Raw genomic sequence first — 27,085 nt, forward strand, 5'->3', positions numbered from 1 at the left:
TCAAGCGATGTTGGGTATGACACCTTTTGATGATTAAGATCAAGTTGCTTGTGATCATCTTGTAAAATATTAATTTTTTCAATTAACATATTCATAAACAAAACTTAAATATTTCGTGGTCTAGCCACATGCAAATTTACAGTATAGAACTCCTCCACCATTAATAAAAACGTATATAAATAGTCGGATAAAATTGAAAGATAAATATAAGGAAAATATTATTTTTAAACTAGATTTAATAACAAATCAAATTTAAAAAAACAAGATATATCTGCAAATACAAAATTTTGTTACTATATTTGATATTTTCATAATATCATATCTTAAAAATTAGAGAAAATAAAATCACCTTAAGGCGCGCACGTGTCCAGCGTGTTAAAAGGATTAGATTTACATTCACACTATATAAAACCCTTCAACAACTCGACTCCTTCCCGCCTTCCTTGCTTCGTCTTCCAAAGCGGTTCCTTCTCTGCTACTGCGACGTCTTGCGATGGGCATTAAGGTATCTGCCTTCACTCTCTACATCATTTTCCTCTCCTTTGCTCTCCCACTCTGGTTTTCCCCTTTTCCATTTTCACATCCCTGCTTTTCTTAGGGTTTAACCAAGCTTTTAGCTGACAACGCCCCCAAAGGCATGAAGGAGCAGAAGTTCGAAAGCTATTTTGGACGAAAAATCGCAATTGATGCCAGCATGAGTATCTATCAATTTCTTGTCAGTACCTCTTTCTCCAATTTTTCCTTTTTTTTTTTTTTTTTTACAGTTAAAAACTACTCTGGGCATCTCATATATTTGCGTGAACTAATGCAGATTGTCGTGGGAAGAAGTGGGACTGAGATGTTGACCAACGAAGCTGGTGAAGTCACTAGGTTGGCTTTAGAAAAATTTATACATTTTTATTTGAATTTTAAAATTTGTGAATTATCTACTTGTTTTTGCTTGATATATTCCAGTTTTTCATGTTAATTTCATGTTTTTTAATGTCAAACTCTAGCCATTTGCAAGGGATGTTTAACCGGACTATAAGGCTTCTCGAAGCTGGAGTTAAGCCAGTGTAATTTCTTAGTGTCCTGGCATTTCAATTCCAAGTTTTGTCATGAAAATTTTGTCTGACACGGTTTTCTTTTCATGGGAACAAATATGCTCAGCTATGTCTTTGATGGAAAGCCTCCTGATTTGAAAAAGCAAGAACTTGCAAAACGGTAACTATGCTATCTCATTTATTCCTTTCAAAGGGGCAGTCATGATGGTTGTGCCTTATGTAAATTATGTATGCAGTTATTCAAAAAGAGCAGATGCTACTGCAGACCTGGCAGATGCAATTGAGGTACTTTCATTCTTGTACTTTTGTTTTTTCTTCCTTGTAAAGCACGTAAGACAGAAAACTAATTCCAGCAACTGCCCCTTTTGTTATTCTAGGTTGGAAACAAGGAGGACATTGAGAAATTCAGTAAAAGGACGGTCAAGGTTAGTTAACTGCTTTAACATTTTTCCCCAAGTACGTACATATTACATTGTAAATCGATTTACATACTCTCACAAATGATCACTAAATGGATTGGAGCAGCATGCAAATATTTTGGAAGTTGTATAATATGACAATCAATCACATGCATATTGTATAATTTGGGGTTAAACTTGTAGGTTACAAAGCAGCACAATGATGACTGTAAAAGACTTTTGAGACTCATGGGAGTGCCTGTGATCGAGGTGACAATACACTATATTTCAGATGTTCGTTCAAGTAGTCCATTGCTTCAGTTGTAACATGATTGAGTACATTGCAATTGTTTTTGGATATTGCAGGCTCCCTCGGAAGCTGAGGCACAATGTGCTGCGCTTTGCAAGTTAGGAAAGGCAAGTATCCCTCTCCTGCATGATAATGTGTCTTTGAATGTGAACCGATAAACTAAGAATCAAGGGGCAAATATTGACCTTCCTGTTACTAAAATGTAGGGACAGATTGAATGAAATACAGATTTGATAACTTTATTTGTGTACTCTATATATTTCAATGCTTCCAAGCACAATGAATTCTGCAATGTAAAGATTTAGCTAGCTATACATGTTTGTTCTCTCATTCCAATTTTAAATTTAGAATAAATTTAAATGTCATAAAACAAATTGTTCTTTCTCCAGGGATGCAATATTCTCTGATGAAATAAATTGTAGCATCTGCAAAAGCTACTTGAGTTTTTGATCTCGCCCTTTTTATTTAGGTGATGAAGATTTAGTTCTTCTCTTTATAACATTTTATTATTATGAATCCATGATATTCGGTCACCATCACCAACATATTTCTTTTGCCTTGTAGACTATTTTGGACACCCTGGAAAATCCTTTTTGATAGAAATAAGATTCCATACTTTAGTATGGATTGAACCGTTGGAATTTTGAATGTCAGATTTGGAACGTAACTGCAGTTTTGCTTTCACAATCTGTTTTCTCTTTCTCTTCACTGAAGAGTTCAAAGGTTGAGACCACTGAAGGAGCTATGGTCTGATGGAGAGTATATTGGCTCGCAAGTGTAGTATTATCAGTCCGTGTGTCCAATAGATCTTGATGAAAAAGAGAAATGAAGGGAGTTTTTGATTTTCAAAACACCTATCCAAGTTCCAATAGAATAATGTCATTATGGAGGGTGATTACGCTAAGACACGTATCCATGTTCCTCCCACGAATTTGGTCTTATCAACATAAAGCACACCTAGTTGCATGCTGAGGACGTTGATTTAAACGATGGCCTCCCAAAGATATCTGTTCATGAACCAATCTCATCAGTATCCCTAAATATCAAAGAAATTAAAGAGAAGTTCACTGAAATTAATTCCAATTTGTATACAAGAAAATGTTCTTCGGCCCCTTTGTCTTCCCAATTTCCAGTAACTTTTAACATTAATTCAGATGCGTTGGAAGAGTCTTGATCAACAATTTTGATACCAATTGATAATTAGGTGACGATTCATTATAATGGTTCAAAGGTCATGGTGAGCTTAAATAGTGTAGAGATTGAACAACAACGACATTCCCAAGTTTTAGATGATTTTATCTGAAGAGCTTTCGTCATTAAATCTTGATTCTCTGTTTCAAACTCTAAATAAGAAAGTCTTAGCTACCAAGGAAGATTTGGATATGATACTGAATGACTTATTGGTTAATTCGCCACATCTCCTTCCATCTTTGAAACATTTCATCTATAATTGAAGCTAGCTGTCAACATTTTTGTGAAACCTACCGTTGCTATCAGAGGGGATTGGCCTTGTTCGACAATGAAATCAATTCTTGGAATACTGGAGATTTGGGAGATTATTTTAGAAGTCTTAGCTTGAAGAAATTTTTGCAACACCATTACCTTGTGTTTGACCTCCATACTAAGACTTACATGAGGATAGGTAGTAAGGGAAATACTTCTAATGTTAATTAATTAGCAGTCAGTTGTACGACCTTTTGTGATTGTTGCCTTTATAATCATCTTGCTTTGTATTTTTGAGGTTAGGTGTTATTTTGTTAAACTGAAAATATCAAGGAGCAGTCATTTGAAAGGGTTTTTTTCGGACAATATTGTTCTTCATTTTATGTCTTGGTGTAATTGTTCAGATATTTTTCATTCTTATAGTTATGCAACACATTTGTCCAATTGGAGAAGTTTATTGTAACTCCTTTACATTGATGCTCTCTTCCCTCGTTTGTAGTTTCATACATCAACAAAAGTTTCTTATAAAACAAAACGCAAGCTAGGAGAAACTCTTCAAACTACTGGAGATACACTATTCCTACCAAGTATCTAGGACACTCTTTTCCACTCTTCCCCTTTTCTGCTACATGCTAAAAATCTTGTTTGACATTTTCCAATTATCTGCACCCAAGGGCTATATGACCTTTTACCCATGTCAATCGATTCATGACTCCCTTCATTGCTTCTAGTCTTACCAAGTACCTAGGAGACCCCCTCTTTCCCCATTGCCCTCATTCCATGTTTAGATCAGGGCTCATTCCATGTTTAGATCAGGGGATGCAATGGGGATTGGAGGCTGCTAGGGTTGGGGCATTGAGGGTAGGCCGGGTTCCCGACCTAGTAAAATGCATGCTTTTTTGTGGTAGGATCTATGAATTTAGGTGGATTTGATTTTGTAAGTTTTGCACACTAAATGAGTGTGTACCTGGATTTTTTTCCTTTTTTACCTGGGGTCCTTCGGTGCTTTAATTCTTATATTCGTTTTGAATTAATAAGAGGGGCTTGTTCTCAAAGTTTGTATATTTCAGGTTTATGCTGTGGCATCAGAAGACATGGATTCACTAACATTTGGATCTCCTAGATTTCTTCGTCATTTAATGGATCCCAGCTCAAGGAAGATCCCAGTTATGGAATTTGAAGTTTCAAAGGTGATATGTCTCCATCTTAGTTTGGTTATTTACTTATCTATAGGAAATCAAGTTATAAATTATAGCTCGTATATATTTATAGCTGTATTTTCTCTTTTCCTTGTAGGTTTTGATTGCATTTTTTTTGCTTATCTAATTGGGCGTCTCTTTGTATGAATCTGATTCTTCTCTACCCTATGAAATATAAAAAATATTATGGTTCATACATAGCTTTATGGTATTAGAGTTGTGAAACCATTCAATTTGGAAAGGAAATCACCCTAAAAAGGTGAAGTTCTTCCTTTGGAAAATAGCGCATAAACCCATTAGCACAAGTGAAAATCTTCAAAATAGAATGTCCTACATGACCCTATTTCTAAATTGGGGTCCATTATACAAGAAAGGAAACGAATCACAAAGCCACTTAACTTATGCAATGCACATACGCTCAGAATTTGTAGACAATGATTCTCAATATAAACATAAGGTATCTCACATTTCCTAGGGAGAGAAATAATCTATTAGACATGACCTTAACGTACCACCCCTTCAAGAATCCAAAAGCCCTACTATGGAAAAACTTCATCATGACTTTTTTTTGGAACCTGTGGAAAAAATTAAATAAAAGAATATTCATGGAAAAGACATAGACTTATACAAAACTCTTCGTCAATGTTGTTTACCAAGCTATATCTTGGTGTAAACGGTCTAATATTTTTATTTCCTATACTTATACCTCTCTCATAAGAGAATTACATGTCACTTTTATAAGAGAGAGACTAACTAAATCTAAATCAATAGATAATCTAAATAAGTCTCTAGATACTGGGTAATCTAAATTTAAATAAATTCAACCAGATAAATTAGGGAGGTCAAGTACTTTCCTGATTGGTTCTCCTATTGACCATAAGTCGACATCAGAGATTGTTCCACAGTCACTTGGCATAGTAAGGAACAATTAGTTGTAGCTTGAAGTAGTACAGAAGTTGAGTTTCGATCACTAGTTCATGGGATTTGTGAAGGAATTTAGTTAAAAGGCCTTCTCATTGAACTAAAGGTCAAAATAGAAGACATCACAGAATTACCGTGTGATAACCAATCAATCATAGTTATTGCAATGAATTCAATACACCATGACGGAATAAAGAAGGTCGAGATAGATTGACACTTCGTCAGTGAGAAATTGAGACAAACACTATTACACTGAGATATGTACCTTCCCAATAAGTTGCAGATTTATTAACTAACGCTTTACAATGAATTCATCTTGATGGTTTAATTTCCAAGCTTGGCGTGACAAGCATGTACTATCCAACTTGAGGGGAGTGTAGAAAATCAAGATGTGAGTCAGGGCTTTATGTTTGGGATTGTTTCCGTGTAGATGTTTATAGTTGTATTTTTCTTTTCCTTAGGTTTAGATTAGTAGCAATGTTTGCTTATTTGATTCTCTTTGTATAAATCTGGTTTTTCTCCACTCAATCAAGTATATAAATATTATCCTTCATACATAGCTTCAGTTATCATTTACCAATAATTTGTTTCATTTCAGATTTTGGAGGAGCTAAACCTTACCATGGATCAATTTGTCGATTTGTGCATTCTTTCTGGATGTGATTATTGTGACAGTATCCGAGGTATTTGGGTTCTATATAGTTATATGTTTCATTGCCTCCTACTGATGTTGATGCTCAAGTTTTATTGTGCTGTTCCAGTTTTATATGTTCTGAACGTAGAGCCCTTATGCATTTACTCCACAGGTATAGGGGGACAGACTGCTTTAAAGCTTATCCGTCAACATGGGTCTATAGAAAATATACTAGAGAACATAAATAAAGAAAGGTGACCTTTTTCTAAAATTGAATGCAATTTTATCTTGAATATGCTCAAACTTGTTCACATAATTTGATGAATGCACGGTTTTACTTAATTTGTTGGATATGGTCTGGTTATTATGAATCTGAGATGATGTCCTAGCCAATTTGAATCTTGTTGAATGAGAAGCCTTCTATGTATCAGTATTGCATTGAATCCTTTGAGTAGTAGCCAGTGACTGTTTTAGATAATCTTGTGTAGAATTCTTCAATCTCGTCAGATATTGTTTAGCATATGTAGTGCAATCAGTTGGAGAATTTACTACCCTTCATGATTCTGTTTTCTAAATTATACTGTTCCTGTTTAAGGCATTGTTATCTTGTAAAGTAAGTAGATAGTCTTATCTTTCTCTTATATTTATCTCAGTTGAAGTATCTTTCAAATTGCTTTGATAAGAGCGTAGTGACCGGAAAGCTGTAAACTTGAGTTGTGCAACTTCAAAATATTTCTTATTAAACAAAGTCTATCTAGATGAGAAGGAAAGAATAACGGTACAACCCATGGCAGGTCCAAAGCTTTAAGTCGGGAGCTATATAGAAATAAAGTTAATTACAAGTTTTGTCCTTTGATTTTGAGTTGTTTCTGTTTGGTTTTTGAACTTTCAAAAGTGTTTTAGATCCTTGAACTTTCAAGTTTGTTTCTAATAGATTCTTGACAAATCCGACTATTATTTTTTAATTAATTAATCTATTAACTATAAGTTTGAATTATAGTTTAGTGGAACCCTATAAGTTCAATTTTATGTCTAATAAATCTATGAATTTTAAAAAATTTTAAAATTCAAGGATTAAATTTATAATTTATTGTAGAAATAATGCTGACCACATTGATATACAGATATATTGCTATCAGTTGGTAGATTTTGATAATAAATTGACTAAATTATAAAATTTGTCCTAAACTTTCATGATTGTGATTTAAAGTCCCTAGCTTTAAAAAGTTTATAACAAGTCACTAAACTTCCAACTTTCAATTGACAGGTTGCTAAATTTTCAAATTTGTATATAATGTGTCAAATTACAGAAGAGCAACAAAATACCGAATGCTTCTTGTTTCCCTTATTATTATCATTATTATTATTATTATTATTATGTTGTAAACAGGTACCAAATTCCAGAGGACTGGCCATTTCAAGAGGCCCGACAGCTTTTTAAAGAACCACTAGTGTGTACTGACGAAGAGCAACTTGACATTAAGTGGACTACTCCAGATGAAGAAGTAATTTAACTTTTCTGGTTTAAAAGTCATCTCCTGACTGTTTTCTTTCTTCATTTTATATATGTAGCACACACGAACATATTTTGATACTAAAGTTTTAATCCTCCCGCATGCACATGCTTGTTATGATATTAAAGTTGTATTCTCATATCTATTACAGGGTTTAATCTCATTGTTGGTGAATGAGAATGGGTTCAATAGCGATAGAGTAACAAAGGTTTATCATCCTGATAATCTCAAATTTTATATCATACAGTTTTTTTTTTTTTTTTTTTTTTTTTTTTTTTTCCATGAAAGTCATTTAAATTAAATCTTCAAGAAAGTTTACGTCTCATACATCATTTTTTGTTCTTTCTCCAGGCAGTAGAAAAAATTAAAGCAGCCAAGAACAAGTCATCACAGGGCCGGTAAGTGTTAACTATATACTTTCATTTATTTCTTAAAAATAAAATTTCTTCATCTCTTTGGCCGAGCGTGCTGTTCATTCCTCCTTTTCAGGATGGAGTCATTTTTCAAGCCAGTAACCAATCCTTCAGTTTCCACTAAGAGAAAGGTATATTGTTAGCTATCTACTGATATCTGATGTTAGGATTGATGAAATTTAACTTCCATTTTATCATTCTAATAAACCTATTAAACATCGAATTTTAAGGCCAACAATATTTTAATGGCATTATGACAGTTCTATCCAACCCCTCTGCAAATTTTCCTTAATCTTGAATTTGTTGATTTTTCATTTTTTGGAAACTGAAATTCAATTATGTTGATCTTCAACATCAACATTGATTTAAGCTTTACGGTTCATTGGTATTGACTATATTTTTCGTCCGACCATGCATAATCTGTCCAAAAGTACTTCTCTGCCTCTTTCTGCTAATTTACTTCAGACTCTCCATTTCTCTCTTTTATTTCAAATTACCTACAAAATCCATTAAACGAGAAAAATAATTCAAGTTCTTAAAGAACTGGTGGGATATAGAGACCTAATTGTCTCTACCTTTCTATACCGAATGACAGGTAACCAAATGTGTACTTAAGTCTCCTAAACCAGGAATCCAGCATAAATACTCTCCACAAGCTTTTTATCCGTCAAGGACAAAGGTCATTGGCAGCCTAGGGACGCCAATAGTAGACCATTCTTTCAAGTACTCAGGGTCAAAGCCATTAGTCATGGCTGTTTGCTTCGGCACATGAAGCTGAAAACGCTGGTGAAACTAGTTGCTTTGGTTTTTAGTGATGTACTTGAAATCCTCATCATCAATTTCCTTGAACCTTATTGTTCATCTTCAAATATATACATATGGAAACTATAATTAAGGAGCTCAAGGTGCTGGATTTGACAGTCCTGATTAATTAAAACCCACCCTGTAGCTCTATTACATTAAAAAAGTTGGTGTGTTGTGTAGAAGCAGTTTATGACGCATGATTCTGGAGTTTTTTTGGGGAAAAAAAGCGATTGCTAGAAATAAGACATTACACATCATAGGCAACACACTGATCAATCATTTTGCCGACTTTGATTTTTAGTTTTAGTTGTGGTGTAGTATTTATGATTAATGATCGTTGCTTTTATTAATGTACATTTGCTCTTTACATTTTCATTTGCATTGTGGCACCACATTTTTCTGCAACTATGACCCATTAATTAAAGTTGGGATTCTTGACTTCAGCAATCTTTACCTTTTATTTTATTTTATGTTATCATTTTTATTTTTACGATCAATATTATCTCTGTTTCACTTTGTATTTGTAATCCAACAGGAGACATCAGAAAAGCCCACCAAACAAGCAATAACTAAGAAATCGAAGTCCAGTGGTGGTAAAAGAAAGTAGGAAGAGTTGGTTCCATCGCCACTGTTGAATTTGTGCAACGAACTTGCTGATTTTAAGTAACTTATAAGCTTTAGGTGGCTGCAAATTTAGGAAATAGTTGCATTATATGATATTAATGTTCTTGAATGATTGGTCTTGGTGCAATTTTAGGAAGTATATCTTCGAGTACTTGCGGGCATGCCTTGTGTGACTGCAATTTATTAGTTTTAAGTTGCAGGCCCTCTCAAGAATGATGATTTTGTTTCTGCTCTGCAACCTGTATATTTCTTAACTAAATGGATAGTGAAGTAAGATCTTATTGGTTTGCTTTTCCAATTCTTAGAACTCCTGGATTGATTGGAGAGGATAGTTGAGTTGCCAAATTTGAAAATTGAATTCATGAATCTCTCTATGTCGATTAGAAATTTAGTCTTGTTTTCCAATTTGCATCGTTTTGCATGGAAGGAAGCTTGTTGATACATATATCTGGATCATATTTGTTGCATTTCATCAACTTGATCATGAATGTTAATCAAGTATCCCAAGAATTCTCTGTTAGAAGTGGTTAATGCATTGCAAATCTGTGGTAGGAAATGAGGAGCTCATGAGTGTTAGTTTGGAGCATTAAAGAAAAGAGTAGCTACGAGGTGTGTAGCTATAACTTTTGATAGGGATGGGAACAAAATTTAGCAGCTACTCTTGTAATCCTAAAATAGTGGACGCCAACAAGTGGGCTACATGAACATTGATTCTCCACAATGGTATCATATATATTGTCTACGTTTAAGTTCTCATGGCTATGTTATGGACTCCTCAAAATGCATCATGCCAAAGGAATACTCCTTGATTGGCATACTCCTTAATTATAAACTCATGATCCGACAAAATGCCTCATGCCAAGGGATGCTAGAGGATGTTCTTGAATTTATATTTCAAAACTTTAAAGATAGATGTTAGAGGATGTTCTTGAATCTATATTTCAAAACTTTTAAAGATATTATATCAATTGGATTGGGATTGAACCAAAGCACAAATGGACATATGACCTAATGCTTGTTAATAGAAGATGTAAACATGAATGTACGAGTTGTCAATCAATATAGTATTTCAGTACGTAATATGTAGTCAACTCCATTTGTTAAAATAGCTTCCATTAGTCTTTGCACCTACTTTTTTTTTGTTTTTGGAAAAAGGATTTGGCTCAAAATGGCTCATTTTTAATTTCAGGGTTTCTCTAAATTTGCACCTACCTTCTATCTAGTAGGTTTCCATACCAAGGCTCAATCTAATTTCGGTAGTTCAGTAAATAAATCAAATCAAAGGACAAATAGTCTTATTTTTATTTCTCCCGAGATTAAAGAAAAGGTGAGCAAAATATTGATAAGGCCCATTCCTATTCCGAAATATAGTGAAATCACCTATCCTATTTTTTCCCCAGACCCTACGACTAAGAAGTGAATATCTAAGAAGTGAATTCTTTCCCCGAACCTTAACTATATATTATAGAAAGATGTTCACTTCTTCAAATATCCCATATACGGGAATAGGGAAAGGGGTCAGATTTCCATTTATGTTGATTTGAAATTTCATGTGAGGTGCAAATGTTGATTGCTACGGTTCACAACGATGAGTTCCAAAGCACAAGGGCATGAGAAAAAAAAGCAGGTTAGAAGGAATCAATGAAAAGTCAAGGTAGAGCCTTGGAGCCGAGTATCAACATTCAAAGGCTTGAGAAGCGGTACACAAGAGAAAAGGTGTGAAGATCACACAAAAGGAAAAAGTGGACAATATCATGCTATTAATTTATAGAATCCAATATACTTTTAATTACTATATATTGATAAAGGAAACACAGACAAGACCCCCACACCCTTACACAAAACATTGCGCAAATTGAATAATGAATAGCTGAGAAGCTAAGATCAATAAAACATAACGCTTCTCTTTGATTTCTTCATGCGCTCCTCTCATTCTTCTTCACTTCTTCCGCCCCCGCCACCACCGCCGTCCCCTTCGGTGGCTGCTCCTCCGCCTTCGTCACGCTCGGAACTTCAGCTTGCTTCTATAAAAGGCAATGCATATTAGAAAATAAATAGATATGACTTTGAATATGAATTAGGATTATACCTCAACGAGCAAGGAGTCGAGAGACGGAGGCTTGGCGGAGTCGAGAGACGGAGGCGTGGCGGAGTCGAGAGACGGAGGCTTGGCGGAGTCGAGAGATGGAGGCTTGGCTTCCTCAACGACAACATTCTCGGTGTCGTCCTTTTCATCAATTACACCATCGACCCTCTTCTCGTCTTCCACGACCTTAACTTCCTCAGTGTTCTTCACCATGTCGTCGACAGGCTCGGGTGCGGGGATGACGGCCGTATCGACCTTGGCCTTAGGCTTGGTGGCACAGGCACCCATGGTAGGAAGAACAACCGAGGAAGAAAAAGATGAGAAGAAATGAAGATCTTTCCCTCTTGTAAGGAGAGAAAGATCAAAGAAGGAAATAAATGAGAGATTAAGGTTGTAATTAGTGTGGTGGGCAAAGGATTAGAAGCTAATCAAAGCTTTAAATACTCATAACACCCATTATGTTTATGATTAAGAGCCTTTTTAGGAGATGCCACCTCCTAATAAATTGGCATCGTTGATCCATTTTTCTATTCATTTTCACCCAATAAATTCAATTATTAATTTTTTAATTAGATTTGTGAGAGACCAGTTGAGTAAATTTCGGGTCAGTTAGGTTGGTGATCCCAACAACTCAACCCATTAAGATGGGTCCGATTCTTGTCCTATTTTTAAAATCATATTTATCTATAATACATGTTATATTAATAACTAAAATTTCATAAAACTAAAATATGAAATATTCACGGTATTCTTCTTGTTGATCAACGATTATTACAATATCGAGTTACCTAGTCATATATTTAATCCTGCCCAGATATGTTTACAAGTGAGATAATTATCTCTTCAACATAGTGGCATCTCTTTTTGGAAGACGATTAAGTCCCTCCGTCTTTTGTTTGGTTCTCAAGTCCCTGAATTTATGAAGTCTCGTTTTGGTAGTAGACCAATTTGTTAACATCCCCCTGAGCCATTTTTTATTTACATAATGACACCGAACCCTTGTTGCAGCCCGGGCTACTGAATCCACTGAAGTTATAATGCATTGCTATCATATATTATAAAAGTCAAATATTCTTAATAGTCATAATAATATTAAAAATAGAAATGAGATTGGGTTTGGTTGTAACCCTAATTTTGAGTTGTTGAGTAGACGTGACTCATTAACCAACTTGAATTTTCGGTTTTCAAAAAATTTAACTTAACCCAAATCGAAAAAAATCTAGCTCAACCTAATCTTTATGTTTTAGGTTAGATAGTTTGAATTCGAACAAAATACATTGACACCATTGGGTTCCCTAGTACAATGATTTCGAAATAATTATATAAAAAAAATTGGAGATTTTTCGTAACCTTAGTACAATGATTTCGACCGGTTCCCTCCAACGCTTCCTTGAAATTTAGGATTCGACGAACAGTGACGCAACGAATGACAACTTGTGTTTGTTTTTTTTTATCGATGGACATATTTAGATATTTTGCATATTGTAGGTATATATCTTTTGAGTGAGTTTGTCATTATGTTCGATTCAGTGCTACAATGTCATTGAGATCAAGTATTTACAGTATGGGTATAAATACATTAGGTTTGAATAATAGGTATATAAATGAACCGAGATTATATTTAAATAAAAGTAATCTTAAACATATGATAGTAAAAAATTACTTAAAAGAATGGATATTTATTTCGTGTTGATTTGTATGGATAATCTTTACTTTTAGAAGCACTTTAAGATCAATAGATAACGTGACTATATAGAACGGAGATGCACGAGAATCTACATTTTAACTTAAAGTTCGTATATCCAAGAATGGAATAATTTGAATTCGTGCAATTTAAATTTTTTGTCCGATTGAATTGATCCACTTTTCGGAATGGAGGAGAGGAGGAGATTCTCAAACAAGGAAAAGGACCCAATGACTTCGAAAGAATTGAACGAGGAGCCGTATGGGATGAAAATCTCATGTACGACTCTGTCGAGTGGCACTAAGGGTGACTTATCTGTTAACTTTTCCACTGTCACTCAAAAAAAATCAAAATCTGCCTTAAGTAAAGTCGATACAAGTGTGATGAAAAAAATCTTTTTGACCAACCTGAAGTTTTGGGTTGATGACACAAGCAACTAGAATAGAGTTTACAACCCAACTCAACCTCCTCTGTTTTCGAATTTAGTTGGGTTAGGTTGTCTAGTTGTTTTTTTTTTCTTAATTATTTAAAAAAATCATATTTATGTTGCCATATATATGTTATATTAATAACTAAAATTTCAATTATTAGCAATGTATTACTAACATTTGATACAAACGTTGAAAATTCTTAACATTTTTAAAAGTAGGATAGGGTTAGGTTATGTTGTAACCCATTTTCAGATAAAAAATATGTCAGCTCACAAACTTAATTTTTTATTTTACAAAAATTTAACCCAATCCAAATCGAAAAGAAATCTAATCCAACTCAACCTTTATTGATAATTCCGATTGGATGAATTATGGATTCATATGAATACTCCTAATTAAACTCCGAGATTGAAAGAAGATATCGGACCTATTAATTGAAAAGTTAGCCTTTAATTGGGGTATAATTAGAACTCCGTGTCACCTTTACCAAGAAACAAATTGGCAGACAACACCTTTTCTAGCGAACACAAATGGTGAGCTGTGTCACACCTCACTTAGAAAATGTAGGCTATGACTCTCACACGCAAGATAGACAAGGGGCGGTCTTCAAGTGGCGCTCATTCAACTATGTGAGAGTCAAGATGGAGAAGTTTCATGATGCTACAGAAGAGGACGGTGCATCATCCAACATACCAAGAGTGTGCATTCAAGCTAAGTCGAGGCGTACAAAAGATTTGAGAGAATGAGGTGACATGAGTGTCGAAGACAAGCTTGAAGAGAGCTGGGTAGGGACCCCTATAACCTCAAAAGTAGGGGTTTTGATATGAATTTTGACATGTGACTTTGGAATTAAGTCCATCATATGAAAGTTGAACGCTCACCAAATTTGGTGTCAATCGTATACTCGACGTACTATGCACGGGACCGTATGTTCGCTCACCAAAATGACTTATACTTGAGAATGATTGAAAATGTCTCAAAATGTTATAGGGAGGCATGATGTCAACTTTCCACTACCTCCGGGCCCTATGGCCTAAACGAGCTACCATGTGGCACATGTGTGTGTCACAGTAAGGGCAAGCATTCTGAGATGAGTGACATGGGTGTCCTAGTATTGCACCTCAACCCATGTGTTAGAGGTTGGATTATGCACTCGCTATTAGATACGAAGTCCATAAATGACATGGCTTGGACACAGAAGGGTCAATACTTTGATAGAATCCGAATGAATGGATGTTCGAGAAGTTCTGATGTTATGCGATAAATGGGCCTATTCTCGATAACATGATTAAATGAGTTGCGATGGCCGATGACACCCTGTGATGTGGGATGACATCAAGACATATGAGTCATGTTAATATAGAACCAAGATAATATTGGATACGACGTTGTACATGGGATACCTTGGCCCGACTAAAGGCAAGGTTGAGTTGAATGACTTTCCTAGTGTAGAGGCAAGTTGGTTGTCTCGCAGATGATTGAATATGCATGTGTAGGTGGCATGTACGGGTGAACAAGTTTGGATTCTACACTAGTGATGTTCGGTTGGTGAAAACAAACCTCACATAAGGTCTGATGAAACCACAAAACCATGCAAAAAATGAATATGGGACTTGAGTTCTCCTTAAGGTTAGTCGTGAACGTGTCAAGATCACGACGGCACATGGTTGAAAAAATACGACTTTGACATTATGCAGGACAATCCAATTCTAGGAGCACTAGGGTCTAGACTTCTGATTGTCTCTCATGATCCTAGGTGCTCGGTCTAGTAGAAACGTACTAACCTAGGTCATTATAAAATTGTTCTAGCTTAAGCATCCAAATTTTAACTTGGTACTCTCATGCATGCTCCTCAAGGAGATAATCCAAGTATGAAATTGTAATAGCCCAAAAAGAAAAAATCATAAATAATTAATTAATTATAAATAATTATAAAAAAAAATTAGGTTAAAAAATAATAAATAAATAAACAAAAAAAAAAGAGAAACAACCCTCTCCACCTATCTCCACTAACCTCTCGTCCCTTCCCCCAATTATCTCTTCCGACCCATCCCTTAAAAAGCCACATAAAAATGAAACTGAAAAACAATTAAACCATGGTTTGATTTACTTTGGGAGGAAATGTGTGAATGTTTGATTAATCCACCACATCTAAATGGTGTGAAAGTTATCTTATTTATAATCAAATGAATTACAAGGATATGGAAATAGTAATAAATGGAAATAACAATAAATGGAAAGATACCTATGATAATAAGACAAATATTAGATATTTGCCTTATAATAAAATATCAAATATAATATATATTGTAAACTATAATTTATTACTAAATATTCTTAACAAAATGAAAATGACCTTTACCCATTTGAGATTCATTTATAAACGAGATTTAGAAGATAGATCTGATCAGTAATGTATATATTAAATCCTCATCTTCTTTTATTATATTTCTTCTTTTTAGAAAGTACAGCCAATTAGAGTTAGATCGGTTAGACACACTCAAACAAGAAAGAGACTTAGAAAAAATAAGCCAATTGATTCTCAGGTTTTACATGATTCACTTCAATCTCTCCTTTTTGCACACATTCACGAATGAAATGGAACCTCATGTCTATATGTTTGCTGCGATCATGATGAACTGGATTTTTCGTTAATGCTATAGCAAACTTGTTATCAATATTTAAACGAACTGGATTTACTTCCTTCCCATGCAATTCCTTCAGTAAACGTCCTAACCATATTCTTTGACAAGCAGCTGACGTCGCCGTAATATATTCCATTTTTTGTTTCTTTGAAGTCCATGTAATTGGATTGCCATATAAGAAAAACAATGTCTCCGTAGTGCTCTTTTGATCATCTATATCTCCAGCAAGATCACTATCACTATATCCGATTAAGTTATTTTCTACTTGCTCTGCCTTCACATAATGACATCCAATATCAATAGTTCCTTTCACGTACCTGAGTATCTGCTTCACAGTGCCATATGAACCATAGTCGGAGCTTCCATATAACGACTCATAACTCCAACGGAATATGATAAGTCAGGTCGTGTGTTCACTAAATAACGAAGACTTCCGATAATACTCTTATAAAGAGTGGAATCAACAGAGGTACAATTACTCAATTTGCTTAATTTTGTTTTCGGCTCCATAAGAACATGACACGGATTACAATCCATCATTCCAAGTTTTGCCAAAATCTTTTACCGCATAACTCGACTGAGATAACCTGATTCCATCCGTATCTTGTTTAACTTCTCTTCCCAAATAATAAGACAGCAATCCTAAGTCACTCATTTCAAACAACTTATTCATTTGTTGCTTGAAGGTTAAAATATCATCCTTGCTTGACCTGACAATAATTAAATCATCAACATAAATTCCAACTATCTGAATTTTATTTTCCTCCAACGTGTATACATAGCATGCTCTAAAGAACACTTTTGAAGTCCAAGAGACTTTAAACAATTATCCAGTTTTGCATTCTAGGCACGAGGTGCTTGACGTAAGACATACAATGCTTTCCTGAGTCGTAAAACATTCCCTTCTCGACCTTCCACAGCAAATCCTTCGGGTAATTCTACATAAACCTCTTCCTTCAACTTACCATTAAGAAATGCTGACTTGGCTTCCATATGATGAATCTCCCAACTCTCCTCCGCTGCTATAACAATCAAGACTCGCACGGTTTCAAGCCTTGCAACAGGTGCAAATACCTTATCAAAATCCACTCCATATTTCTGGACAAAACTCTTTGCGACTAAACGGGCTTTATATCTCACGATCTCCCCATCCGGATTTCTCTTCAACTTATATACCCATTTCAACCCGATTGTTCGATGTCCATTTGGTAGTTTTGCGAACTCCCACGTGCCATTTTTTTCAATAACAGACAATTCTTCTAGCATTGCTTGCTGCCATTTCTCATTATCTCTTGCTTCCATATACGAATTTGGCTCCTCAAGTGAAAGAAAACACATCCCAGCTTCTTCATCCAACTCAATAGAATTAGAGTAAATTTCTCTTAACTGTCGAAATTTTCTTGGACTTGATGAGATGTATGAATCGTACCTTGGTGATGAATTGTCTCTTGGTGATAAATTGTCTCTTGGTGATAAATAATTTGCTGGTGATGAATCGTCTCCCAATAGAGTCCCTGATGATTCTCCCCGCTCTTCTAAAATGTCATTGTTATTCACATAGACCTATGGATCATAATGAACAGCAAATTTGCCACCTTCCTTCTTATTTTCTTCCAATTGTTGCACATCCCATTTATATTCTTCTTCTTCAAGAAATTTGACGTCTCAGCTGATAAGAAGTCTTTTCGCTTTAGGATCATACAAACGATAAGCTTTTGAACCTGCTTCATATACCACGAAAATCATTGGCACACTTCGATCTTGTAATTGGGTTAAATTTGGTGTTGTATTTCTTGCATACGCCAAGCTTCCGAACACTCTAAAATGCACAACATTAGGCTTTCTTCCTCTCCACTTCTCATAAGGAGTTAGCATCAATTACACTCTTCGTTGGGGATTTATTAAGGATATAGACAGCTGTCTTCACCGCTTCTGCCCAGAAATACATCGGCAAATTTTTGCACTTCAACATGCTTCGCACCATTGCAATAACAGTTTGGTTTCGTCATTCAAACACACCATTTTGTTGCGGAGAATATGGTGCTATTAGATATCTTTTAATCCCACTACTCTCACAATATTCTTTGAACTCAATACTTGTAAATTCTCCACCTCTATCAGTTCTAAGCGCTTGCAATTTCTTTCCGGATTTAGTTTCAACTTTACTCTTTACACGTTTGAATCCCAAGAATGCATCAGATTTATTTTTAAGCAATTCAATCCACATATATCTACTGAAATCAACTACCAACAACAAAAAAAAATTATTACCTCCATGAGTTGTTGGAGTAATTGGACCACACAAATCACCATGCACCAATTGTAGAACACTAACGGCTCGAAAATTCGCTTATTGTGGGAATGGTGTTCTTCGTTGTTTAGTGATTACACAACTATCACAAACTTGTTTGATCCTTTCAACACGCGGAATTCCATTCACCATTTGTTTCGTAGACAGGTTTCTTAAAGCCTCAAAATTCAAATGCTCATATCTAGCATGCCACAACCAAGAATCTTCAAACAACTTACCAAGTAGACATGTTGGTTTCGTTGTTTACGCTAATTGTATATAGCCTATTTCTTGATCGCCTCACTTTTGCCAAGAACTCCTTTGCCTTCGTGAAAATATCAAGTAAACCATGTTCGATCTCAACTTTACAGCCCTGTTCATCCAATTATCCTAAACTTATAATGTTATTTTAAGTTTATGAATGAAATATACATTGGAGAGGATACAGTGTTCTCTATTTTCACTTTGCAGCATCACATCTCCACGTCCTTCTATCTCTATAAGTGATCCATCTCCGAACTTCACCGTGCCGGTTACTGACTTGTTCAATTCCGAGAACCAACTTCGACACCCAGTCATATGATTGCTGGCTCACGTATCTAGAAACCAAGTGTTGTTTTTCTTCTCAAATTCTTCCGGGACAACCTTCTCTTCATAAAGAGCCATCTCCGTCAACTCTGGTGAACCAAGAGTTAGAACTTCACAAACTTGTGCTGTAAGTAAGGCTGGCTCATCCTCATCACTTTGCGTCTCAGTTAAGGCGCCTGATTCTCCCTTTTCTTCGATCTACAGTGGGATGCATAATGATCCTCCCTTTTCTTCGATCTACAATCGGATGCATAAAGGTCAATTTTATGACAATTATAACACTTCCCCTTCCGACATTCTGAGGCATAGTGGCATAGGCCTTGACAATTGTAGCATCTTACCTTGCTCTTGTCAGCCTTCTTCTCTTGATGAAACGAGTCTTTTCCACATCCATGACCTCTCCCTCTCCAGCGACCACTGCAACCTCGCCCTCGACTATGGCCTCCATTGTCGCTACATTTTTCTCTTTCCATTCTCCTTGAGTCAATAAGACATGCTCAGCATTCTCTTTGTTGCCACTGATCCGTTCCTCGTATGCTTTAAGACGACCGATGACTTCCTCTATGGTCATCACCTTTAAATCGGAAAATTGCTCTATTGCCGATGCGATATGAAGAAACTTAAAAGATACTGAGCGGAGAAATTTTTTCACCAAGTATGCCTCTTCAAACTTGTCTCCAAAAGTACGTACTTTATTAACAACTTCTGTCAACCTTACGGCATAATCAGAGTCTCGGACTCCTTCATATTCATAATTTCAAACTCAATCTTCAGAGTTTGGATCTTTGCCTCCTTTACACGTTCAGCATCGACATGAATAGTTTTTAACGTCTACCATGCTTCTTTTGTTGTCTCTTTCTCTACTAACAAAAACATCTCCTTAGGGATTGCTTGATAGATAGCTACTAAGGCTATTTGATCCTTCCTTTCATCAAGACTATCTAGAGACTCAGTTGATTCGATTGCGTCCCACACCCCTTGAGCACACAAATACACCTTCATCTTCATAGCCAATGCTGAGTAGTTGGTTCTCGATAACATCGGGTATTGGAGTGATACCAGATCTTCCTTTGTTGCACACTTCGACGACTCTCCTCTCTCTCCAGTGTTGTTATTGATCTTTGGCATGTAACCACGCTCTGATACCAAATGCTAATAACCTATACTAACTTCCCAGCAACAACTAACATGTAGAAGAAAAAAAACTAAATAACTGCTAATAACCTATACTAACTTCCCAGCAACAACTAACTTCCCTTGCTATCAACAACTAACTGCTAATCACCTACACTAACTTCCCAGCAATAACTAACTTACCTTGCTATTATGCTATCAACAACTAACTGCTAATAACCTATACTAACTTCCCAGCAACAACTAACTTACTAACTTACCAACTTACCTTGCTATTATCCACAAAATACTCAATAACTTACCTTGCTATTATCCACAAAATACTCAAATATAATACAAGATTAAACAAACTAACAAGAACTTCATTAAATCATTACAATGTTTTAGCTTTGAGTTAGAAATTAAATGTCAATCATTTATATAAATCAAGTCAGATTAGTAATATTAGATTAAATTTAAATTTATATCGTAGCCAAATCAATAGATTAAAAATGGACTTGATGTAAATACTAGATCCACTAGCAGATATTGTCCTTTTAGGCTTCCCTTTCGGGCTTCTGCTCAAGGGTTTAAAACCCTTATAAATTGTGGTTTGTTCTCCTCCCCAACCAATGTGGGACATCACAATCCACCTTCTTCGGGGCCAGCGTCCTCGCTGGCAGTCTTTTGTCCTTTTGAGCTTCCCTTTCGGGCTTCCGCTCAAGGGTTTAAAACCCTTATAAATGGTGGTTTGTTCTCCTTCCCAACCAATGTGGGACATCACAATCCACCTCCTTCGGGTTCGGGCTTCCGCTCAAGGGTTTAAAACCCTTATAAATGGTGGTTTGTTCTCCTTCCCAACCAATGTGGGACATCACAATCCACCTCCTTCGGGGCCAGCGTCCTTACTGGCACATCGTCTGGTGTCTGACTCTGATACCATTTGTAACGCCTCAGATCCACCGCTAACAGATATTGTCCTCTTTGGGCTTTCCCTTTCGGGCTTCCCCCAAGGCTTTAAAACGCGTCTACTGGGTGAAGGTTTCCACACCCTTATAAATGGTGGTTTGTTCTCCTCCACAACCAATGTGGGACATCACAATCAGCATCATAAGAAGACAGATTGAAAGATAGGTCCCAATATCTCATTGTATGTAATTGTTGCATAACCCCGACAGGGTGTCACTTACCGAGTATTCTAGAAATACTCAAGCCTCATGCTACTATATTTTTCAGATAAAGGCAAGGCACCCATATGACATCGACGGCGGCATCGCACATCCCAAGACAGTGGCACATGCATAGGATAGTTGTTTTCCATTTCGTAGTATAGGTTGAATTTCGTCTGCATTCAAAGCATATGTTAGTTTAGGTTGAATTCTCGTTTGCATCATTAGTATAGGTTAGAATATGTTAAATTATAATCGTATAATAAATCATAGGGTAGTATAAGAAAGTTGTTTCAGTGTTGTTCTTTTCGCTTTCTTTCCGTTGTATTCGTTTTTCACGAGGTAATAAAAGGTCAGCGTAAGTCGCTTTTATGACAAAAACTCATTTCATGTAAATTTCGCATTTCAAGGTATAGTAATGACCTTAGATTAAATGGGTAAAATTTAGGGTTCTTACTGTTGGTATCAGAGCTCTAGGTTACATATCTTGTAGACTAGCCTATGATGTAGGCTTGGAATGTTCCATGGTCCCACCGTCGATGCCTCATCTCCGTCAGGTATGACTTGCATAAGATAAGAAAATAAAATGTTGATTGAGTATGTTGCTATTGCTTGGTCATTATAAAATATAACTCATAATTGAATTTTTACACCAATGATTGTATCATAATTGACTGCATTATTGTTAGCTTAATTCTATATTTATTATAATGTAGAATATGTTTTTATATTTTACCTTGCATGGGATGTGAATGTAAATTGTTTTATTGATGATGTTTTGATTTATTGAGGTTGTTATTGGGAATGAGTAGCTATAGTTTTAGTGATCTACTAAATGTTAGTGCATGCGTGAAGATGATTTTGCTAAGGAATGTCATATGCTTCAATTAGACGTCTCGAACATAATTAAGTAATTTAAAATGAAATGAAAATTACCCAGGAAGCTTGATAAATGACAATATCTAGTATGCTATAGACATTAAGGGTGGTAATGTTTGAAAGAAAAATTTATAACTTTGAAGTATGTAAAGATGAAATTAAAGTATCAGTAAGAAAAAAAATTGAGTTGGGACCATAAAAGTTTAAAAGTGTATAGTTAAATTGTACCTATTATTATTTTTGGGTGGTTGATTTTAGCCTGTGCAGTAAACACAAAAGGAAAGGAGAAACCAATAGATACGGTACCCATAGTAAACGAATTCACAGATGTCTTCCTGGAGGACCTCCCAAGAATCCCTCCATTGCGAGCGGTAGACTTTAGAATAAAAATGGAACTAGGAACGGGATCAATCTCTAAAGCCTCATACTGCATGGCCCCATCAGAACTTAAATCACAACTACAAGACCTATTAGATAAAGGTTTCATTCGACTTAGCGTATCCCCTTGGGGTGCGCCAGTGTTGTTTGTCAAAAAGAAAGATGGCTCTATGCATCTATGCATTGACTATAGAGAATTAAACAAGAGGACGGTAAAGAACAAATACTCATTATCCCGCATCGAGGACCTATTTGACTAACTTCGAGAGGCAACAGTGTTTTCCAAAATAGACCTTCAATCAAGATACCATCAAATTAAGATTAAAAATGAAGATATACCGAAAACATCCTTTCGAACCAGTATGACTATTATGAGTTTGTGGTAATGTCCTTTGGCCTGCTCAATGTTATGTTTGATATAGGATATGAGAAAGATGCACAAAACGAAATGCAACGATAGGAGTAAGATACGTTCATGAAACATTAAGGTTAGGTTACATACCGAAGTGCTATGGATATGAGAGATTGATAAAAGAATACGGTTAGGTTATGGGTAGAAAGGGATAAGTGTATGATAAATTGATAGAACGATAGCGTTAGAATACGTTTCTGTGATGATATGGGTACGTTCATGTAACGACATGACTGTGATAAGTAGAAAAATGTTAAGGCTATGATAAGTTAGGGAACGACATGACTACGAAGTGTTTACGATATGATATGAATAGGATACGAGATGCGAATGATGGATATATATATATATATATATATATATATATATATATATATGTTGTCATATGATATGAGTTATGTTATAGTACGAGATATGTGATAAATTGACATGTTTATGATATGATATATTGTGATGCAATATGTTATGCTATGATATGTATATGATAAAATGTTAAGTTAAAAGCATGGGTCGTTATGTTATGTCTCCTAAATTGTGTGTATACAACATGATATGAATGACACAAAATCACGAAAAAATGACATGAAATATAACCCCGTTAGTATTATGTATGATATGAGAACTGAAGAATGAGAAACGATATGATATGAATGATGAACCATATGTGATTTGATATGAAAACCGATATGATATCTACAGAATCCTAGTGGGATTGTATTAAATGATAATGAAAATGGAAAAATGTTGGGATCTCATGCATGATGTGTGCTGATATAATAGCCCAAAAATAAATAAATAAATAAATAAACAAATAAAAATAATTATAAAAAAAAAATAGTTAGCATAATAATAATAATAAATAAATAAATAAACAAAAAAACAACATTTCCCTACTCCTCTCCACTAACCTCTCATCCCTTCCCAATTATCTCTCCCCAACCATACTTAGGCTAAAAAGTAACCATTACTACAAAAATGAAAAAAAAAAAAAAAAAAAAACAATAACGGTCCAAATAGCCCAGTTAAGATTGATTTTTAATAAAAATATAATTATAGATATATAACATTTCAAGACTTTTAAGAATGGACTAATGTAAATTAGAGAAATAATGTTGTAGAGTTCAAACCTGAAACTAATGTCATGGGCTCATACAGGTTGACTCGGTTTTCAAAGAACGAAATCGAACTTTTATTAAAGATATATTCGTGACAACAACTTAAGATAGCCAGGTAAGTGACCTTACTATCGGCATGGTTATATTTGATATTGACACGTGCCCCGTGGTTCGGCACGTGTCATATGTATTGATATGTGTGAATTGTCTGTGGATCGATATGTTTCTTATATGTTATGTATATGTTATAATATGTGAATTGTATGATAATAATTACGGTACAATGTGTTCAAAGATATGTTTGAGATAGGATACGAGAAGGATGCACAAAACGAAATGTAACGATAGGAGTAAAATACGTTCATGAAACGTTAAAGTTAGGTTACATACTAGAGTGATATGGATAAGAGAAATTGATGAAAGAATACGGTTAGGTTACGGGTAGAAAGGGATAGGTTTGTGATAGATTGATAGAACGATAGAGTTAGGATACGTTCTTGTGATGATATAACTAAAGTACCTTCACGTAACGATATGTCTGTGATATGTATAAGAACGTTAAGGCTATGATAAGTTAGAGAACGATATGACTACGAAGTGTTTACGTTATGACTTGTTTATGATATGATACATTGTGATGCATTATGTCATGGTATGATGTGTACATGATGAAATGTTATGTTAAAAGTATTGAACGTTATGTTAGGTCTCTTAAATTGTGTGTATACAACATGATATGAATAACATGAAATTACGATAAATGGCATGAAATATAACCATGTTAGAATTCTGTATGATTTGAGAACTTAAGAATGAGAAACGATATGATATGAATGATGAATGATATCTGAAACGATATGAAAAATGATATGATATGTACATAATACTAGTGGGGTTGTATTAAAGGATAATGAAAATGGAAAAGTTTTGGGACTTCATGCATTATGTGTGCTCATGCATTTGGGGGATACCCCTATCCCATCACGAGGGTACAGACGCGTACATCTAATGGTAGGACAACGATCGTTATGCTTTGCATAGCGCTGCCGTGACGGTTACTAATTCTAACGGGTTTCGACATAAGGGGCTCCCAAAGTATGCCCACCGAATAAGAAAAGTGGCCCAACGGTGTGAGAACTAGCTGGTGAGCCCATACTTGCACGTATGGGCTGTGTGTAGAGTATATGACACACGTCCAAAATTATCTGTTAGGACAACACTATAGGGAAAACGAAACGAAAGATAGGTCCCATCATTTCATTGCATGTGATTGTTGCATTAACCTCAATAGTGGGGTCACTTACTGAGTATTTCTTTAAATACTCAAGTCATGTGCTACTACATTTTTTAGGTTAAGGCAAGGCATTCCTGTACGGCTAACGACGGACCATGACACATGCATAGGGTAGTGATATTTGTTTTCTTAGACTTAGGCTAGACTAGGTTGTTTTTAACTTAAACTCTTATTCATTTTTTTTAGTATTTTGTGGTGTCATTTTAAAAATGTTTTTGAAACATGTAAGTCTATGACTGTGTTTTAAAATAAAGGTTATGTTTTATGAAATTTTAATGAAATCTTCCGCATTGAATGTTTATGGTACGTATACGGTAGCGACCTTAAATTAAGTAGAAAATTTAGGGTCATTACACATGCATTATGTGTGCTCATGCATTGGGGGATACCCTTATTCCATCATAAGGTATGGACACGTACATTCATTAAGCAAGCGAAGTATCGTTATGTTTTACATAATGTTGTTGTGACGGTTACTAATTCTAATTGTGTCCGGCAAAAGTTGAGCTACCAGAGAAGGCTCGCCCTACAAGAAAAGAGGCCCAACGGTGTGCAAACTGTCTGATGAGCGCATACTCACACGTATGGGTTGTGTGTAGATGGTACACATTCAAGCTTCCCATTAGAATAGTGTCGTAGAAAAATGGACTGATGTGATAGGTTCCATCATTTTATTTAACCCCCAATAGTGGGTCACTTACAAGTATTTCTTAAAATACTCAAGTCACGTGCTACCTCTATTTTAGGTTAAGGCAAGATATTCCTGTACGGCTGACGACGGCATCGCAACTCGAGACCATGTCACATGCATAGGATAGTCGTATTATTTTCTTAGACTTAGGCTAGAATAGGATGTTTTTTATTTAAACGTTTATTTATTTTATTTAATCTTTTATTGTGTCATTTTTAAAAGTGTCTTCAAACACGCAAGTCCATGGTAGTGTTTTAGGCTGAAGTGTTATGTTTTATGAAGTCGTATTATTTTCAGGTTATGTTTTATGAAAGTTTATATGAAGTATTTCCGTATTCAATTTTTGATATGGATATCGTAGCGACTTTAAATTAGTAGAAAATTTTGGGTCGTTACAACAATATCTCATCCTTCATTCCACCATATTAGAAAGCATTAAAATCGACCTACATTTCAAATTCTCATCTTAGGGGCAATTTCATAATTTTCCATAACATATATTGCATTTCTATCCAAATTGTCATCTAGAGTTCTAATCATACATATTCTAATCACCTATGGTAAGATATGCTCGCATGCTAGTACTTTCTACCCGATGCATACAAATATTTTTTGAAGAAAATTTGAATGACTATTTATGTGAATGGTGCATGCCATCATGAGCTAGATTTTCCACGTGGTAGGTCATAATTCAAGTCATAATAAGGTTAGTATTGAAATTTGGAGTCAAAACAAGCCCGATAGTAATCTCACGCGCTCTCATATGCTTCCACATGCATAAGGAAGGGTACTACCACTCGTATTATGACTCGTAGCGATCACCAACTGGCTCCTTCAACTTAGATCGTGTGCTCTCAAGTTTGAAGGCCTGCAATTTTCCTTTGAACTTTCTAGTGTTGACACGATGCTCCTCCTCTGCCCGACACACGTCCCCATGAGGTCAAATGACTAAAATACCCCTCTAAGGTTAACTTTGACTATTTTTTTAATCTTTCACTATTTTGTTT

The 27,085-nt window shown here is 35.3% G+C and overlaps 2 protein-coding genes across 3 annotated transcripts; one reads left to right on the top strand and one right to left on the bottom strand.

Annotated features, from left to right (window-relative positions):
* Positions 1–425: 425 nt before the first annotated feature.
* On the top strand, positions 426–9,669 carry LOC111468704 (flap endonuclease 1). Of its 2 annotated transcripts, XM_023113937.1 has the most exons (18): positions 426–505; positions 599–715; positions 812–870; positions 996–1,055; positions 1,150–1,203; positions 1,280–1,328; positions 1,421–1,468; positions 1,646–1,711; positions 1,808–1,858; positions 4,265–4,384; positions 5,913–5,997; positions 6,121–6,202; positions 7,339–7,453; positions 7,614–7,670; positions 7,814–7,860; positions 7,952–8,006; positions 8,471–8,661; positions 9,215–9,669. In XM_023113937.1, the coding sequence occupies exons 1-17, from the start codon at positions 494–496 to the stop codon at positions 8,645–8,647; spliced, it is 1,254 nt and encodes a 417-aa protein (XP_022969705.1). In that variant the 5' UTR covers positions 426–493; the 3' UTR covers positions 8,648–8,661; positions 9,215–9,669. The 2 variants fall into 2 exon arrangements, with proteins under 2 accessions (XP_022969705.1, XP_022969706.1); XM_023113938.1 differs by lacking the exon at positions 8,471–8,661 and having other exon boundaries at positions 9,215–9,608.
* Positions 9,670–11,046: 1,377 nt separating this feature from the next.
* On the bottom strand, positions 11,047–11,794 carry LOC111469128. The gene is made up of 2 exons (XM_023114375.1): positions 11,393–11,794; positions 11,047–11,327 (listed from the first exon to the last, which is right to left on the bottom strand). Exons 1-2 carry the CDS (start codon positions 11,675–11,677, stop codon positions 11,220–11,222), a joined length of 393 nt encoding a protein of 130 aa, XP_022970143.1. The 5' UTR covers positions 11,678–11,794; the 3' UTR covers positions 11,047–11,219.
* Positions 11,795–27,085: the final 15,291 nt, after the last annotated feature.

Source organism: Cucurbita maxima, unplaced genomic scaffold (assembly GCF_002738345.1).
Source record: "Cucurbita maxima cultivar Rimu unplaced genomic scaffold, Cmax_1.0 Cma_Scf00002, whole genome shotgun sequence".
NCBI lineage: Eukaryota > Viridiplantae > Streptophyta > Magnoliopsida > Cucurbitales > Cucurbitaceae > Cucurbita > Cucurbita maxima.